Source organism: Podarcis liolepis (assembly GCF_965112155.1).
Source record: "Podarcis liolepis genome assembly, chromosome: 4".
Taxonomy (NCBI): domain Eukaryota; kingdom Metazoa; phylum Chordata; class Lepidosauria; order Squamata; family Lacertidae; genus Podarcis; species Podarcis liolepis.
In genome coordinates this window covers 33,661,404-33,679,258 of record NC_139558.1, presented here as the reverse complement: position 1 = coordinate 33,679,258, position 17,855 = coordinate 33,661,404, and the positions used below count along the sequence as shown (strand labels likewise).

General features: G+C 45.8%; 1 protein-coding gene across 1 annotated transcript in view; it reads left to right on the top strand.

Moving 5' to 3' along the window:
- Positions 1-17,855, top strand: part of ATP10A (ATPase phospholipid transporting 10A (putative)) — a 125,682-nt gene that overhangs the window by 44,288 nt on the left and 63,539 nt on the right. The window contains exon 3 of the mRNA XM_083501628.1: positions 12,054-12,258. Coding sequence (XP_083357754.1) covers positions 12,054-12,258 — 205 coding nt within the window. The remainder of the gene's footprint in view (positions 1-12,053; positions 12,259-17,855) is intronic.

Below are 17,855 nucleotides of genomic sequence, written 5' to 3'. Positions count from 1 at the left end.
ATGTAGCAGAGTCTGAGTCTTCTCAAGACTGACACAGCACGAGACATTGAACTTATTGAGCTGACATGCCATAATCATATATATATTCATCACTGGGCCATTGTCATAGCAACTGGCTTAGCTTACCTAGCACCCATTGTCTTATTTCATCCATGGGGTGATTTAAGCTCATGAAGGAGCTTTCTCCATGACCAGTTCCTCCAACACACATGACACACACCCCCTCAGATTTTAAGAGTATTGACCTGGGAGGCCAGGGGTCAAACCCCCACTCGGCCGTGAAGGTCACTGTGGATTTTGGGCCACTCACTTCCTCTCAGCCTAACCTACCTCACAGGGGTTTTATGAGGATGAAGTGAGGGAGAACCATGTGTGCTGCCTTGAGCTCCACTGAAGAAAGGTGGGGTATATATTCAATAAACACTCTTCCCGCCCTGTCCCTAACCATATCCCAAACTCTCTCAAACTCAGCGCCGGTGCCCCCACCCAATCACCCCATTTATCTTGTTGCTGCTGTTGCCTTGATGGCAGGGGCAAGGGGACAGGAAGCAACGGAAGGAAGTCCCACATCTAATTTGTGCCTAGTGAAATGAAGTTTTCCAAAGGGTTTTGCAAATACTGCAGTAGCTCATGGAGAAATTGCATTTCCTCTCTCCCTCTTTCCCGCTAGCCGCCATTTGCCATCAAGGTGAGAGGGGTTTAGGGGACTGCTGAGTTTGCGGGAAGGAAGGGGTTTAATGGGCTCAGTCTAAATTCATTTTGGCTTGGAAATAAGCCGATCCGTTTCCTGGTTTGGGTGGAGAAATAGCTTGGCTTATTTCTGAGCTAACCGGATTAAATCAAGGGGGAGATTACTCATCGCCAGCATCAAACAGGATAAAGGAATAACATTAATAGAGGGAAATACCTCCCACACCCACACACACCTTTACCTCTTGAAATAATAGAGTGAACGTTTTATTCTGGAATAGCGATGGGGTTACAGAATCATCGTGCCTATGTGTGTGTTTGAAAATTTTGGATTTTTAAAAAAGTGATCCTGGAAGTGTGGCTTAATGTGCAAGTGAAAATATAAGTTGTGATCTTTTTCTTTGCATTCTTTGCATTATCGTCATCATCATTTGCTCCCAAGCTGATTTCAACTTAATTGTAGGGAACTGTAGGATACAGTTCATTTAATGCCCCAGTGCTGATATTTTATTAAGAGTAAGCCACATTTATTTGTGTGGAACTTACTTCCTAATAAATGTGCCTAGGATTTCAGTCTAATGATTTTCTCTTACCCCTTTCCTGTGAACTGCCCTGAGACCTCTGGGTATAGGGCGGTGTACAAATTTAAATAAATAACAGTATTTATATGAGTTGAGTTTAAGATATGGAGCGTTTCAAGCAAAGCTTTTGTTGAATTTTATTTATTACACCGTTAAATTCTTCAGAGGTTGTTTTTCTGGCTGCAGTGAAGGCCACCAGTGCTGGTATTTACCTCCCTTGGGTGAAAGAACAAAGCATTTTGCCTCTTTTGAAAGGAAGGCCAGTGTTGCTTCAAAAGATATCAAACAGGCAGTGGTTGGGTGGGGTTCAGGAACCTACTTGCACTTTGATTTTGAAGGGTGTCAGAGTCTTCTACGTGCCACTGAGGACCTGCTGAATAATGTGCTGGCGCATTATATTCAGTGGATTTCTGTGATAACAAGAGAGTGGTTCTTCCTATATGTTGCTAAGCTCTTTGGATAGTCAGATTTCCCTCTCTCTTTCTCTCTCTCTCTCTCTCTCTCTCTCTCTCTCTCTCCCTCCCTCCCTCCCTCCCTCTCCCTCTCTCGTTTAAACCTTGAGATTTGCAAAGCCTAAAACCAAAGCCCACCGTAAACTAAAATCAGGCTCTCATCTTTTATAGTACCCGAACACTGCAGAGAAGTACTTTAGGAGTGCTAAAAGCGAAATCCTAGTCAGCTCTTGAATTCTGAAGAATGTGCACATCTTCACTTCCAAATGAGTGATGAAGGCCAGTCAAGACAGCCTCACAATAGAATCAATTAGCTCAGTCAGCCAGGGCAGAAATTAATGGCTAGAACTTCTTTTTCTGTCTCTATTGTCCCTTGCTTTTATGATTGCGGGTTCATTTAACAGCGCTCAGGGTGAATGAAGAGAAAAGAATTGTAGCATACAAAGAACACACTTCAAAGCAGAGTTAGCCAACACAGTGCTCTCCAGATGGAATTGGACTACAACTCCCATCATGCTTGGCCATATAGGCCATGCTGGCCAGGACTGATGGGAATTGATGCACCAACAATATTGGCTGGGTAGGTAGCCTATGGCCTTTCAGATGTTGGTGCGCTCCCAACTCCCATCCTCCTTAGCCACCATAGCCAATTGCCATGGATGATGGGAGTTGTAGTCTAGCAACATCTGGAGGGCAATGTGTTCCCCACCTCTGCTTTGAACTATGTTCCATTGAAACAAGCAGACTTCCTAACCTGTGGTTTGAAGCCGGCTTACTTCAGCTAAGCATAGCGAAGACTAACCACAGTTTGCCCACGTTCAGACAAAATGTTAAGCTGTGGTTTCTCTCAAGCTTCTTGTCAGGGAACTGCCATCGGAGCATCAGGTGGTGGAGGGGCTCAGGGAGGAAGAAAGAGACTCAACAGCTGAAGCAGGGACCAGCAGGGGGAGGAGTGGATCTCTGAGGGAATGCGAGCAGGAGGGAGGGCTCAGGGACGCTTCCAGCGAGAACAGTGGGGAGGTATCTGAGTCTCCCATAGGGAGACCCACACCTCGCCGGAAACTGTCACGCCGTGAGTCCAGGAGACGCGTTTCCGTTAAGGAGCTCCTTTGCTGGAAACGCTTCCGCAGACAGCCACTGTCGGACTCTACTAGTGACTAGAGCAGACATGTCTGAGGAGCTCCGTCACACACGGAGGTTTGTGGGGTCGCACAAACTCTGAGGGAGCACGTTTTTACGCACAAGCAGCTAATCAATCCCTAACACTTCTGAACTACTCTCAGCTAAACCGGAAGAGATGTGGGAAGGGAGATATGTAAGCTTTGTGCACCCAGTAAGAAGCAGCTGTTTATTCCTGAGTCCAAACCAAGCCAAAGTATGTTTGCAATGACTGCGTGTGTGTGTGTGTACCAATGGTTGCTGTGACTTTTCCTGATTCGTATAAACGTTTGTGTATGTGTCACCGCGTGCTACTCTGCAATGTCCAAAGAAGCTGTGAGTGGATAGCTGAGCCTTTCTCTTGTTTTGGCATGTGGTCGGTTTAATGAGTCTTTAGATTCCGGTACTATTTTCACTTGTGTGAAGGCATTCCCGGGTACTTCCTGCTGCAAGCAGTGCCTGATTGTGACAGCTACCAAACATGCAGGAATTTAAAAAGTCAGTTCGGCGGAAGCGTAGTGCTATGTGTGGAATATTGCTCATCATGTAATATTTAAAACAATGGACTGCTCAAGGCAGCGTCTGTCATAGATGTTGCTTTCACGCCAATGCAATTTTTATGTGGGTCGTAGGATGGCACTGCTGCAGTCATCCAGATCTCCCACTCTCAGGTTGCTCCCAGGTTACCTCTTTATTTAGCCTTCATCCTCATTTTTTCCTGCTATTTAATGAGCATCCGTTCAGATTTGTTTGTGGGGAGGCTCTGCATCAAAGCAAATGCTATTCCACCCATTCCACGGCATTTTCCTGTCTCTTTCCTTATTGCAGAAAGTCTGCTGTTTGGGGGAAGTGGATATGTTGTGCAAGAGCTCCAAATCAATGCTAATTGTGTAATCTGAATTTCCCGGTCTGTGATTGAATCCCACCTGAAAATAGTGACATTCTGGAAGTGCCCTGAGTATCGGCAACATTTCCGGGGTACAAGAATTGGTATCGCAATAGATACACTCGTGAAAATTGATTGGCATAATTTGCAGACCGTTCCATCCTTGGCCAAAAAAATGCCCTCTCGTTCAGTGCTTTTAGTGTAGGGTGTTGTGAAAAGGGTATTAAAATGTGCTAACTGTGCTTTAAAAAAAAAAAAGAAATGGCACCCAAAGAGCAGATTGGACAAGTTCTTCTTTCTTGCCCTTAAAATGTGATGTCTCAATCTTCTTATTTAAAAATAAAATAAAAATCTTTAAATGCCTGGGAATAGCACACTCATTGCTTCTGAATTGCCTCCTTTTCCTTGTTCTCTGAATTTTATTTATTTTAGGGATTTACACTCTGCAATTCAAGTACTTCTTAGGGTGAAATGACTTTGAGGAAGCCCAACCATATATTTATTCAGTAGAGGCCACAGTAACACAGTAGAGGCTCTAGTAACAAACTTGAACCAATGCACATAGCTGCCATCAAGTGCATGCACAGTATATGAACCTATTTGCCACATCCTTGGACTTCCTGTCTATCTACTGATTTGCAGAGTTTTCAGAGTTGATGTAAACTGGGCCTCGACACGATCCCTGTATGTCCAGGTGGTGCCTGTCTCTTGAGCCACGTTGGTTCTCAGTAGAGTTATGATTGTGGAAATAGACTCCCTCCAATGCAGAGTAATGCTTTTGAATTATGGTGCTGGAGGAGACTCTTGAGAGTCCCATGGACTGCAAGAAGATCAAACCTCTCCATTCTTAAGGAAATCAGCCCTGAGTGCTCACTGGAAGGACAGATCCTGAAGCTGAGGCTCCAATACTTTGGCCACCTCATGAGAAGAGAAGACTCCCTGGAAAAGAGCCTGATGTTGGGAAAGATGGAGGGCACAAGGAGAAGGGGATGACAGAGGACGAGATGGTTGGACAGTGTTCTCGAAGCTACCAGCATGAGTTTGACCAAACTGCGGGAGGCAGTGGAAGACAGCCTGGCATGCTCTGGTCCATGGGGTCACGAAGAGTCGGACACGACTAAACAACTAAACAACAACAAAATGCAGAATTGATTGTGCGGCAGTCTGTTTCACAACAACTTCACACAAATTCCCCAGTGTGCAAGGGATGGTGCACATGCGCCTATGCGCTCTACATGTGACTACTATCAGGTGTGGGACAGTATATCTTCACAAGTCATTTACTTCAAAAGCTGCAGATACCATGTTTCATTCATACAAAACATGAAATGAGCCCTGCTGGGCCAGTTTATCTAGTCCAGTGTTTTGTTTGCTACAGTGCCCAGCCAGATGTCTCTGGGAAGCTCCAAAAGAGAGATAATCAGGTTTATGATCAAAGCCCAAGGAGCAGTTTTGCTGGTTATCTTCAGCCCTGCTCTGGATCCTTTATTTGGCAAAGTGTGCTCCACATTTCCTCTTACAGCTGTCCTTTTAATGCCACTGCTACTGTAATATTTTTTTTTAATGGCCCACAATTTGCAAACATACTAATTTAACCTGAGAATAGCGGAAAATATTATTGTTTTGCTGTTTTGTTTTACTTATTTGCTTGTTTTTATCCTGTATTTTATTCTGTGAACCACCCTGAAATCCTACGATGAAGGGCAGTACAGTGGTACCTCTGGTTACGTACTTAATTCGTTCCGGAGGTCTGTTCTTAACTGAAACTGCTCTTAACCTGAAGCAACACTTTAGCTAATGGGGCCTCCCGCTGCCGCCATGCCACCAGAGCATGATTTCTGTTCTCATCCTGAAGCAAAGTTCTTAACCTGAAGCACCATTTCTGGGTTAGCGGAGTCTGTAACCTGAAGTGTATGTAACCTGAAGCGTATGTAACCCGAGGTACCACTGTACCGGGTATATAAATCTAATGAATACAATATTTTATATGGTGCACACAGCTCTTTGCTAAGTGGTGCTGGTCAGCACCTGCTTCTGAAATCCCCCCCTACGCTGTGCCTCTCTCCTCCCATTGGCTGTTGCATCCAAGAATGAGGACCAATAGCTGGGATGCAAGGCCAGGTGTGTCCTGAATCTGGGAGGAAACTGAGAGCTACAGTGTAAGAATATAAGAACCCTGCTGCATCCTACCAGAGGCCCAGCTAGCTCAGCAGCCCATTTCCCACAGTTGCCAACCCGATGCCAAAGGGAAGCTCACACACAACATGAGCATAACAGCCCTTTCCCACTCCTGTTCTCCAGCAACTGAAGTTCAGAGCACTCTTCGAAAGTAGCCAGGTGCCAGACGCATTTAGCACGTGGCTGTCAATCACTTGCGACCAAGTAAAGATGCTTGGATGTGAGGATGGTGTCTGACATCACCATCTGGAGGTGCATGTCTGGGGATCCTTGGACCTTGATTTCGGGAACCAAAATGCTTTTTCTGTGCAGCCTAAGCCAGGACCAGGAGCATTCGCCATTAAGAAAAAGAATTAGGCATAGCCCAATATTTATGTGGACTGTCCCTGGATCAAGTGCCTTTTTTTCTTTTAAGTTGTCAGAGATCTTAACCCAGCTCAAGGTTAGCCAGATGTTAAACTGAGAATCAATCACAGCCAGTCCATCGTTTGAAAAATAAGACTTTAGAGCCGTCTTGCCCGCAAAGGGCGACTTTGGCGACTGTAACCTTGGTTTAATGAACCATTTGGTGCCTAGCTCATATATCCGAGCTTCTAACACTGGTTCAGAGGCGCGCTGGCACTGATCCTGGCGGTAGGATGCAGCCATGATGATGTGTAGCTGTTGCCAGGCTTCTCCATGAATTTCTCTAACCTGCTTTCAGAGCTGTCGTGAGTTGGTGGGTATCACCAAACCCTGTGGGAACAGGTTCCAAGGTTTATCTGTGTGCCATGTCAGCGATGGGGAACCGGCAGCCCTCCAGAAGTTGCTGGACTCCAACTCCCATCATCCCTGATGGTTGGACATCCTGGGTGGGCTGATGGGAATCGTAGTCTGACAGCCCCTGGAGGGCCCAGAGGTGTCCTACCCCAGCGCCATTATGGGAATAGGCACTTCTTGTTGTCTTGTCTGCATATTCTGCTATTTAGCTTTTTTGGGTGACCCTCAGTTCTAGTATCAGAAGAAGAAAGGGAAAAAAACTTCTCTATCCATTGCATTGTAGTCAGCCTGGCTAAGCTACGCCAGATCAACATTTTACTTAACTACCCCTGCTTCTCTTTCTTTCTGATGTCCCATTCCACTTTTATAGCTTTCCTTTCAGTTTCTGGCAATGGGCATTCAAGGCTGCACTTTCCTGCACATCCTCTTCCCCATCCTTCAGTGAAGGATGTCACAGAGCTGTAACTCTGAAAGGTATGGTCAGTGAAGTCCTATGGTGAGCCTGGTGGTCAACAAAAGAGGTTCAAAGACTCTCAAGGCAAATCTTTAAAAATGTAGTTTAAACACCGACGACTGGGAAGCACAGGCCTGCGAACACTCCAGTTGGAGAACAGTCTTTACCAAAGGTGTCATGGGCTTTGAAGACGCTCAAACTCAGGATGAAACGGAGAAACGTGCTGAAAGGAGGGCACGCTTGATCAACTCCTGCCTGGAAACGTATGTCTCCACTGTGGAAGGATGTGTGGATCCAGAATTGGCCTCCACAGTCACTTACGGACTCATTGTTTAAACTGTGTTTATGGAAGACAATCTTACTCAGCTACAAGTGATCGTCAAAGAAGAAGAAGAAGGTACAGCAAGATTGCCAGGGTGGCCAATAAGTGGAGCTCTCAAACTCCTGTACAGGCAAATGTAGTCTTACAGTTCCCAAGGGCAAATTGTGCTCCTTGTTTTAACCCAGGTGTAACCTGGTTAGGCAAAGTTGGGAGAAATGAAGTGGCATGTGGTGGTGCTTTTAACACTTTTTTTTTTTTTAAAAAAAGCACAGAATGTGCAAAAGCTTCACGGAGGCAGTGAATGGATTGCAGAGCAGATGTGGCGAGAACATAAAAGACCTAAGAATATCATTTTCCCATACTAGATCTGTGTCTGCATTTTTAGCAGAATGCCCACAGTGACTCTGGCTTTGTGATTTATGCTGCAGCACATTATAACGGTATATTTTTGGCTACCTCGACTACGTTTCGCGTCCACAGAGTTATTCACATTTTGTCCTTATAAGGAATAATGATTCGTAACAAGAGGAATTGGGAGCTATTTTATACTGGAACTTTTTTATATCTTCTTAGGAAAATCCTACTCTCTTAGGTATTTCCTAAGGATGTTACCACATCACTTTGCTTGTTATTTGGGTGGAAATGTATGTTGTTGTTTTTATTGCCATGTCGCTCTGAATTTCCCTGATCCTTATCTGTCCTGGACCAGGCCGCAGGGCAGGAGTTGTGCCTCCACAACTAGACTCTATCATAACTCAGATGGGGAACAGTAATTTGATACTAGAGAGATTCACCTCTGTTGACTGAGTGGTGGCAATTCTTAACAATGGTGGAAAGATGCGGGGGGGGGGGGACCTGGGACTCACTGCCCTCTGCCATTGTTTGCTTTGGGCTGCTCTCTCTCTCTTAGGTCTTGGAGGAGCAAAAGTTAAGTGAGGTCTTTCAGCCTTTCTTAGCTTCCTTTGTTAAATATTTGAAGCTACAATAGGGCTAGCTTCTACAACAGGGCTAGAAAATTGTTGACTCACATAATCCCTGACCAGGGCTGATGGGAATTGGAAGCCAACAACCTCTGGAAGGCACTAGGGCTGGGCCATGTATTGTCCGAAACCGGTTTGAAGTTCCTATCACGATGTCGCTTTCATATTTTTTGACCTGGCAATATATCACAAATCATGGTGTGTGGGTGTGCTATGCAAAAATCACAATGTGGGAAAAAACGTGAAGCCAACTGTCAGGGAACTGACATTGGAGCGAGAGGCTAAGGGGAGGCTCAGCAGCAGGGGGAGAAACAGCTCAGTAGAGGGGGAAGCCAATCAGCGCAACACCGGGGATAAAGGGAGGCAGACGGGGGAATTGGAGAGAGGGCTCCAGGACTCTTCACTGGACACCAGTGAGGAGAGCCCAGGTCCTCCGCTACCCACGCCTTCCCTGCGCAGAAGACTCCCGCGCAGTGAGAGGAGGAGGAGACTGGGTGTCAAACAACTTTTATGCTGGCAGAGGTTCAAGAAACGCCCACTGACGGATTCTGCCAGTGACTGAGGCAGCCACGATGAGAAGGGGCTGTGCAGTCAGAAAGGTTTAACAAGGCAAATTAACCGAGAAAGGCACCAGCTTACGCACGAGTAACTCACACCTATTACACCAACCAATGCTTTTCTTGATTTCTATAGTCCCTGTTAACTCTGCCAACTCCTCATGCAGGGGGCAGTGAATCGAAAGAGTAGGCACTGGCAAAAATTGCAATGCAGGGAAAACTGTGAAAGCAATCAATGTCTCAACGTAGCTCCATCTAGACATTGTGCTCTATTGGTATATCGCAGTGTTTAGCTGGTGGTATCTCACAGTGTTGAAAACCGGGTATCATCCTAGAAGGCACACAGGTTCCCCATTAGTGCCTTGCATTAATGCCTTCCTTTCTATATGTGTCTTTTTTGTGCTTAAAAGAAAACAATTCAAAATTCTGCTCCCACGTAAATCAATTCTGTGCCAGCAAATGCGCAGTTATGTTACTTGTAGACGCTATTATGCAAATGGTGTTGGAGCCGGGACTTTTGCTAAGTATCTCTGTGGAGCACTGAAACTCCACCCCACGACCATCTGGAATCCTCCAGTTGCTGGGATTAGCTAGGCATTGTTTAGATTCTTTCGAGTCTGTCTCTGCAGCCATACGAAAGTGAATGCTGAGCTTCTCAGGAACCTGAATGCTGTGCCTAGTACTTACATTCCATGCTTTTTTCTGCACCTCTACAGAACCACAGGATATGCTCAGAACTGGAATGTGTGTTTGGCAGCTGCTTCTTATTTAGAAACATGCCAAAGCGCTAGGCTGAAATACGTTCCTTGGTTCCTCACATCTCCTCTATTAATCTTTCTCTCCTGTGTGCTTTCGCTGAAATATATGCATATAAATCAGTTCAGGAAACATGCCTCTTCCTCTTCATGCTGTGCCTGTCATGGTGCTTTGCCTTAGATATTTTTTTGTACTGGGACATAAAGTCTCAACTCTACACCTCCAACTTAACTACTTTATCAGTAGGTTTCCAAGACTCTTCCTGAGTGTCAGCTGTGTTGCAAGTCAGCGTAGTGGCCAAGTAAATTATGGATAGCTTTTTCTTTTTTCTTTAAGTTCATAAAACTATAGATGGGAGAGTCAGGAAACTGAAACCCACTCCACTGCTGGCATGTAATATTTGGGCTTGCAATAGCACGGTCACATTGTGCTGTGCATTCCCCATGCTGTATATTTCTTTGGAAATTTGCTTTTCTGACCTCTCTGTGGTTGAACTGACCCAGTACAATTGAGCTTACAGATGTTTCAGAAACAAGACAGCTGGTACAAACCTACTGGCATGTGCTTCCTGCCAACGCTTCCTCGTTTGCCTTCAGCCCATGTTTGGTACACCTGTCTCAGAGTGCAGAAGGAGCTGGATTTTAGTTCTGGAGCTTTCGGGGTGAATGAAGTCCAAACAAAGTATAGCACACCCTCAAGGGGCAAGGGGTGTGTGCAACTGGCTAATGGATGGACTTGGACTTACCCAGGTGACAGATCGCAGGTTGGACCAACACCAGGGTGTTTGCGTTGTTGTTTGTTGATGTTGAAAGAAAGGTTAAAGCAGTGTTTTTCAACCTTTTTTGGGCAAAGGCACACTTGTTTCATGAAAAAAATCACGAGGCACACCACCACTGTGTACGGAGAGGGAGATGTCAGAGCCCCGCTTCTCTCTATGGGGAATCGGATGAGAGCGGACCGTCTGTCCGCTCTCATCCGATCCCATCTGATCTGATCCCCACCCAGGACGGATGGAAAATAGGGTGGACACAATCCGGCGCCCGCCTAGTGGGCGAAAATTTGACTTTTTAAAAAATCTTTCGAATTTTTCAATTTTTCCCATGGCACACCAGGCAACATCTCGCGGCACACTAGTGTGCCGCGGAACAGTGGTTGAAAAACACTGGGTTAAAGCCTTAAAATGTATTATCCAAGGAGTTTCCTGAGCAGCAGCCATAAAGTAAGAAAATGTGGTGGTCAGGTAAAGTAGAATTAGAAACCTGAAGCCAAAGAACTGGCTAGGTTAGTTCGGAACAGGGTTTGCGCTTCAGTGTTCAACTCCTTTCCTCTGCCTTTTGTCCCTCGTGGCCATTTAGGATTCCGTGTCACAAAGCTGAAGTATCAATGTAAAAAGGTAAAGGGACCCCCCTGACCATTAGGTCCAGTCGTGACCGACTCTGGGGTTGCGGCGCTCATCTCGCTTTATTGGCCAAGGGAGCCGGCGTTTGTCCACAGACAGCTTCCGGGTCATGTGGCCAGCATGACTATGCTGCTTCTGGCGAACCAGAGCAGCGCATGGAAACGCCGTTTACCTTCCCGCCAGAGGGGTACCTATTTATCTACTTACACTTTGACATGCTTTCGAATTGCTGGATGCCTCAACTGGCAGAGTTCTTGCTTCTGTTCAACTCTCCAAATGCGCAGGAGGCCTCCCAAGGTCTAGATCTGGTGTCTGTATGCCACTTGGGTTCCCACGTCTACATTTTTCAAATGTGTTCCTTACATAGTCTCTTTTTCCTGCTTTGCTCCACCTTTCATGCAGCTTCCCTACCTGTGGGCATTCTGTGCTTTAGGTTCTTTCTCTCTGAGACCTGTCCCAACATTCTAGCTCTTTAGCTACCTTTCCCCCATTTCTTACTTCCATAGTGCCTGTGTGATATTTTTTCTCAAAAAAATATTATTAATATAAATTCTCATTTTAAAAAACACATATAACAAAAGTTTTCAATACGCATCACTTGGTCCGTTACCTTCTGTAGCAGACATAACAGTTTTAATCCCAAACTGACAAGTGGCCCTCCTCACAGAAGTTGGACTTCGAACATTTCCGAAGTGCTTCCTTCCTTGGGTATTGGTGTGTCTGTGAAAAAATTGGTGTTAGAGGCTTCACTGCCACAAGCACAACACAACACAGATGGAAGTCTGCCCATGTAACAAGTTGTAGTCTCTCAGGAGCTTTTGCCAGCTAGGCTGTACTTAGAAAACATTTCAATGCATTTCTTGTAAACATTTCTTTGCCAGGATTGAAAGGAAATACACCACCAGATACTGGAAAGAAGTGAAAGTCGGAGATTTCATCCAGCTGCGTTGTAATGAAATTATCCCTGCTGATATCTTGCTGCTTTCCTCGAGTGACCCCGACGGTCTGTGCCACATTGAAACCGCTAATCTGGATGGGGAGACCAACTTGAAGCAGAGACAAGTTGTAAGAGGATTTTTAGAGCTGGTAAGTTTACATATATTTTATATTGCTCTTTAACTGGTTTTGGTTATGTTTTTTAAAAAAATGTTGTATTGCTGTTCTTTTTAAACTGTGCACTGCTTGGAGATTTTTGACATACAGTGGTACCTCGGGTTACATACGCTTCAGGTTACATACGCTTCAGGTTACAGACTCTGCTAAGCCAGAAATAGTACCTCGGGTTAAGAACTTTGCTTCAGGATGAGAACAGAAATCATGCTCCGGTGGCGCGGCGGCAGTGGGAGGCCCCATTAGCTAAAGTGGTGCCTCAGGTTAAGAACAGTTTCAGGTTAAGAACGGACCTCCGGAACGAATTAAGTTCTTAACCCGAGGTACCACTGTATTAAGTGGTGTAGAAACGCTTTTTAATGAAAAGAATGCTTAATTTCATTCAGTGCCTTAAAATAAATGCCGCTTGTCCATTGCTGGAAACCACAAGAGGGGAAAGTGTGTTCTTGTTTTTGAATCCTGCCTTCCTGTGAGAAGAGGAAGTTGGACTGGATAGGCCATTGGCGCCATCCAGCAGGCTGCTCTTGCCTTCTTGCCTTCTCTGGGTCCAGTGTTACAGAGCAGGAACTACTTGTTCCAGCAAGCTTGATGTTCTAACTCCCATCAGCCCCAAACATAAGAGCTTGCTGGATCATGCCAATGACCCACCTGGTCCAACCCCCTGTTCCCACAGTACAGGCATGGGTAAACTCCGGCCCTCCAGATGTTTGGGACTACAATTCCCATCATCCCTAGCTAACAGGACCAGTGGTCCGGGATGATGGGAATTGTAGTCCCGAACACCTGGAGGGCTGGAGTTTGCCTATTCCTGCCATAGTAGCTAGCCAGATGCCCACAAGAAGCCAGAAAGCAAGACCTGAGCGCAACAGCACTCAGCCCACTAAAGAGCCACAGATTCCCCATCCTGGATTTAGACCATCCTGACATGCAGAAGAAGAAGAAAAAGAAGAGGAGGAGGAGGTGGAGTTTGGATTTGATATCCCGCTTTATCACTACCTTAAGGAGTCTCAAAGCAGCCAACAATCTTCTTTTCCCTTCCTCCCCTGCAACAAACACTCTGTGAGGTGAGTGAGGCTGAGAGACTTCAGAGGAATGTGACTAGCCCAGGGGTCTGCAACCTTTAAGACAAAAAGAGCCACTTGGACCCATTTCCGAAGAAAAAAACAACTGGGAGCCGTAAAACCATTGCGATATTTTAAAAATATATATCTCCGGAGCCGCGATCTGACAGCGGGCGGGAAGGTGACGTCGGGACGGTGCGTGACTAACGCACGCACCGCCCCCATGCGACGTCACAGCCAGTACAGCGCCCGCCACAGTGGGGAGTGTCGGGGCGCACAATGCGCCTCCTCCCCTCGCTAGTATCCGCCCCGGAGCCGCGGCAAAGGTGTAAAAGAGCCACATGCGGCTCCGGAGCCGTGGGTTGCTGACCCCTGGACTAGCCCAAGGTCACCCAGCAGTTGCATGTGGAGGAGCGGGGACGCAAACCTGATTCACCAGATTATGAGTCCACTGCTCTTAACCACGCCACCCCGCTGGCTCTGCAGGGCAATACTATGCATGTCTATTCAGAAGTAAGTCTCATTGAGTGGCATGGGACTTCTAAGCTAGCGTGCATAGGTTGTCCTCATGTGCTGCCAAGGCAGCATGCACAAAACACACACACCCATGGCATTAACCTGGGCTTAAGGCTTTGAGAAATCTTGACAGTCCCTATAAACAACGCCTGAGAGTCTCGTCCAAGCGTTAAAAACGACTCCACCTTGCTTTCATGGATTTATGCCCATTTCTTGTGACAAAGCCTCCAGGGTTCCTGTTTGTTTTGGTTGATAAAATATTCACTTTGTACGGATTGTGGGGCTCTGAGGTCTCCTGGAAGCTGGATTATGAAATCCCACCATCGAGCTACGTGGAGGCATGCAGACACTGCATATCTGTGGCCGTGTTCAGCTCTCTTTTTTGCGGATCAGGACCACAGCTCAAGAAAACAGAATTGCAGATTCAAAGAATTGTAAAGTTGGAAGGGACCCAAGGGTCATCTAGCCCAACCCCCTGCAATGCAGGGATCTCAGCTAAAGCACCCATGACAGATGGCCATCCAACCTCTGCTTGAAAACCTCCAAGGAAGGAGTTGTCCACCACCTCTCGTGGCAGCCTGTTCCACTGTTGATCGGCTTTTACTGTCAGTACGTTTTTCTGTATGTTTAGTCGGAATTTCCTTCCTTGTATCTTGAAGCCATTAGTCCGAGTCTTACCCTCCAGACTAGCATTCAAAACTCCCATTGTTCCAGGCGCATTTTGCGACAGGGAATTTCCTCAGCGTGAGCAGTCTCTGAGCTCTGGGCGCAGTACAGCGCCTGAGATTTCGGATTAAAACTGCAGAGTGGAAGGAGGAGATTTTTCTGCCTCCCCGCTTCTAGCTACTCTCTGAAGACTGGAGAAGAGAAGCTCTTAAGACTATTAGGAGGGTGGGCAGGAGAAGGACTAGACCATGTGAAAAATGAACATAATGTTTTAGATGCAGTTCATTCATTTTCAGCTTTGAATTCTTGTTATTAAAAAAAAAAGTGCCTAGGCATTCTGTTGTTGCGCCCATAACCTAGGATAAAGGTGTCCTTTAGCTCCTAGCTTCCATATCTCAGTTTTTAACAGTGCTCCAGAGCAGGAGAAAACAAGCTTATTCCTTCTTCCACATGACAGCCCGTTGAAGATGGCTATTGTATCTCCTCTCAGTCTCCTCTTTTTCTTAACAAGAGGTCAGAAGGTTTCCACGGGAGCACATTAGATCAGCAGCTGAATATCGGGAAAGGGCCGTTATGCTGCTTACGTGGCCGCAGCTTGCTTTGGCGAACATCACAGACCCAGGAATGTTGTTTCACGAGGAAACAAAAGAATCTATTATGCTGCGTCCTATAGCGGTCATGTTTGGTCACATGGCCTATCACAAGTCAAGGGGCAGCGTGGTTTTTAGAAGAACCCCCCATTTAAGATATCAGAGAGTTTGTCACAGGGCTGCTGCATGCATTACACTCGAAGGGCAACAGCTCAAGTGCTTAGAAAACTATTAAACTGTTAGCCCTTGTCTCTAATGTTTTCAAGAGAGAGATGACCCTTCAATCAGGTTAATAAGCACTTCTGAGAGTCACTGGAGCTTACAGGTCTGAGCAGGGAATGCAATATATATTTATGTATTTGGCCAAGCAGTTATAAATATTAAAACTTTCAGTTTTATCTAGAATTACATAAATGCAGTCGGATTGATTCGTAAGAACGCAGCCAGCCAGAGGGTGCGTCTCTCTCTTCCCACCTTCCTGCTACTTGGAAGGCAGCAGACACCAATCGCACTGACCCCTGGAGTTGTGAACGCTGTTCATTACATATTTCCAGGTCATATATTCTGAAACCATTATTGTGATGTGGACTTGAAACCGGTTTTCGATGAGGCATCGATACATTGCCCAGCTCTATTTCATATAATAGAAGGGGAAGAAATGGAGGCAGTGAGAGATTTTACTTTCTTGGGCTCTATGATCACTGCAGATGGTGACAGCAGCCACGAAATTAAAAGACGCCTGCTTCTTGTCAGCGTCACCCTTATTGCTAGTTTTGTCTTTTTCAGAATTGGCCTCCCTCTGGCTGAGAATTTCTCATACACCAAACCAATTTCACACATGCGCATACACACACAAGCGTGTGGAGCTTAAGGATTTACTAAAGCCCAAAATCTGAAGAAGTACATCACCTAATCAGCAGCGCCTTTACTGGCAGCCTGAGATTATGGTCTATCTTCTAAATAGATATTTATTGTTCCGCAAACTTACATAGTCTAAACGCAATGAATAAATGCATTTAAAAAGAGAGAGAGATCCAGCAGAGAGTGTGAAGCCTTCCTGCAAATTGCCAGTGTCACAACATGTATAGAAAAGCCGAGTCTTGGGTAGAATGAGTGGTATTCAACAATTACTCAAAAGACCCACTGACATTAATGAACATGTCTGGGTTAGGCCTTTGGCTGATTAATATTCTGCAGCCTTTTCAATGTGTCTGTGGGATGTGGGTGTGTTGTCATTGTTGTGCTGTTTTGTTTTAATTGCTTACTTGTTTCTCTACTGTGTTTTATTCTGTGAACCACCCTGAGATCTGAAGATGAAGGGTGTTAAAACACATAATAAAAATATTAATAGGCCTTCTTTGAGTAAAACATAGCTAAACACCGTGCAGCGCCTGTTATTTATTACAGAAGGAAAGGGTGCAGTTGTAAAGACAGTCACCTGTAATGCAGCCTTTGCCATTATACTGGACCACAGGTGCTTCTGGACTACAACTCCCATCACCCCTGACTATTGGCCGTGCTGGCTGGGGTTGATGGGAATTGTAGTCCAAAACATCTGGAAGGCACCAGACTGGCAAAAGCTGCTGTCATGCACGAGGGGTTTCATTAGGTGCTTGTGTAGGGATTATTTATTTTTTTGCAGAGTGTGTTGCTGTCTTCTTTGTCTTTACAAGTTCGCATGCTTATCTCCAGGAGCTGGCATAGCGTAGGAACTGAAAGCTACACTCTTAAGTATACTCACTTGGAAATGGGTCCCACTGGAATCAGTGGAAACTACTTAGCAGTAAATATCATTAGGGTTGTGCTACAAGGTGGAATCCATGATCCAAGAAATCCTTGGGCTTGGGTATATATAGATATGGGACGCGGGTGGCGCTGTGGGTCAAACCACAGAGCCTAGGACTTGCCGATTAGAAGGTGGGTGGTTTGAATCCCCGCGACGGGGTGAGCTCCCGTTGCTCGGTCCCTGCTCCTGCCAACCTAGCAGTTCGAAAGAACGTCAAAGTGCAAGTAGATAAATAGGTACCGCTCCGACGGGAAGGTAAATGGCGTTTCCGTGCGCTGCTCTGATTCGCCAGAAGCGGCTTAGTCATGCTGGCCACATGACCCGGAAGCTCTACACCGGCTCTGTCGGCCAATAAAGCGAGATGAGCGCCGCAACCTCAGAGTCGATCACGACTAGACCTAATGGTCAGGGGTCCCTTTACCTTTACCTTACAATAAAAGTAGTAACTATAACCAATATAAATGCATGCAGAAATAGAAAAATTAAAATGAAGATACAATGGGGAAGGAAACCTAAAACCTAAGTCTTTGGTTCAAATCTCTTTGGAGGCATGAACTTAGGCAAGCAGCCCTTTCTTCTTGTGTCTCCTGTTTGTAATATTAAAAAATTGTAATACTGACTTGAGTTAAAAGGCTGTTGTTAGGATTACTGAGATTATTCAAGTTCAGTGTTTTGAACATTCAAAATGTGCTTTATGGGTTGGATCCAGACTTCAGTCCTGCCAGTAGGAGCATCTCCCCACACTGTTGAGTATTATGAGGTGTTGGAGGTAGAACTGTGGGTGACTCTGTGGTCTAAACGACTGAGCCTATTGAGCTTGCCGATCAGAAGGTTGGTGGCTTGAATCCCCATGATGGGGTGAGCTCCCGTTGCTGTGTCCCAACTCCTGCTAGCCTAGCAGTTCGAAAGCACACCAGTGCAAGTAGATAAATAGGTACCACTGCGGCGGGAAGA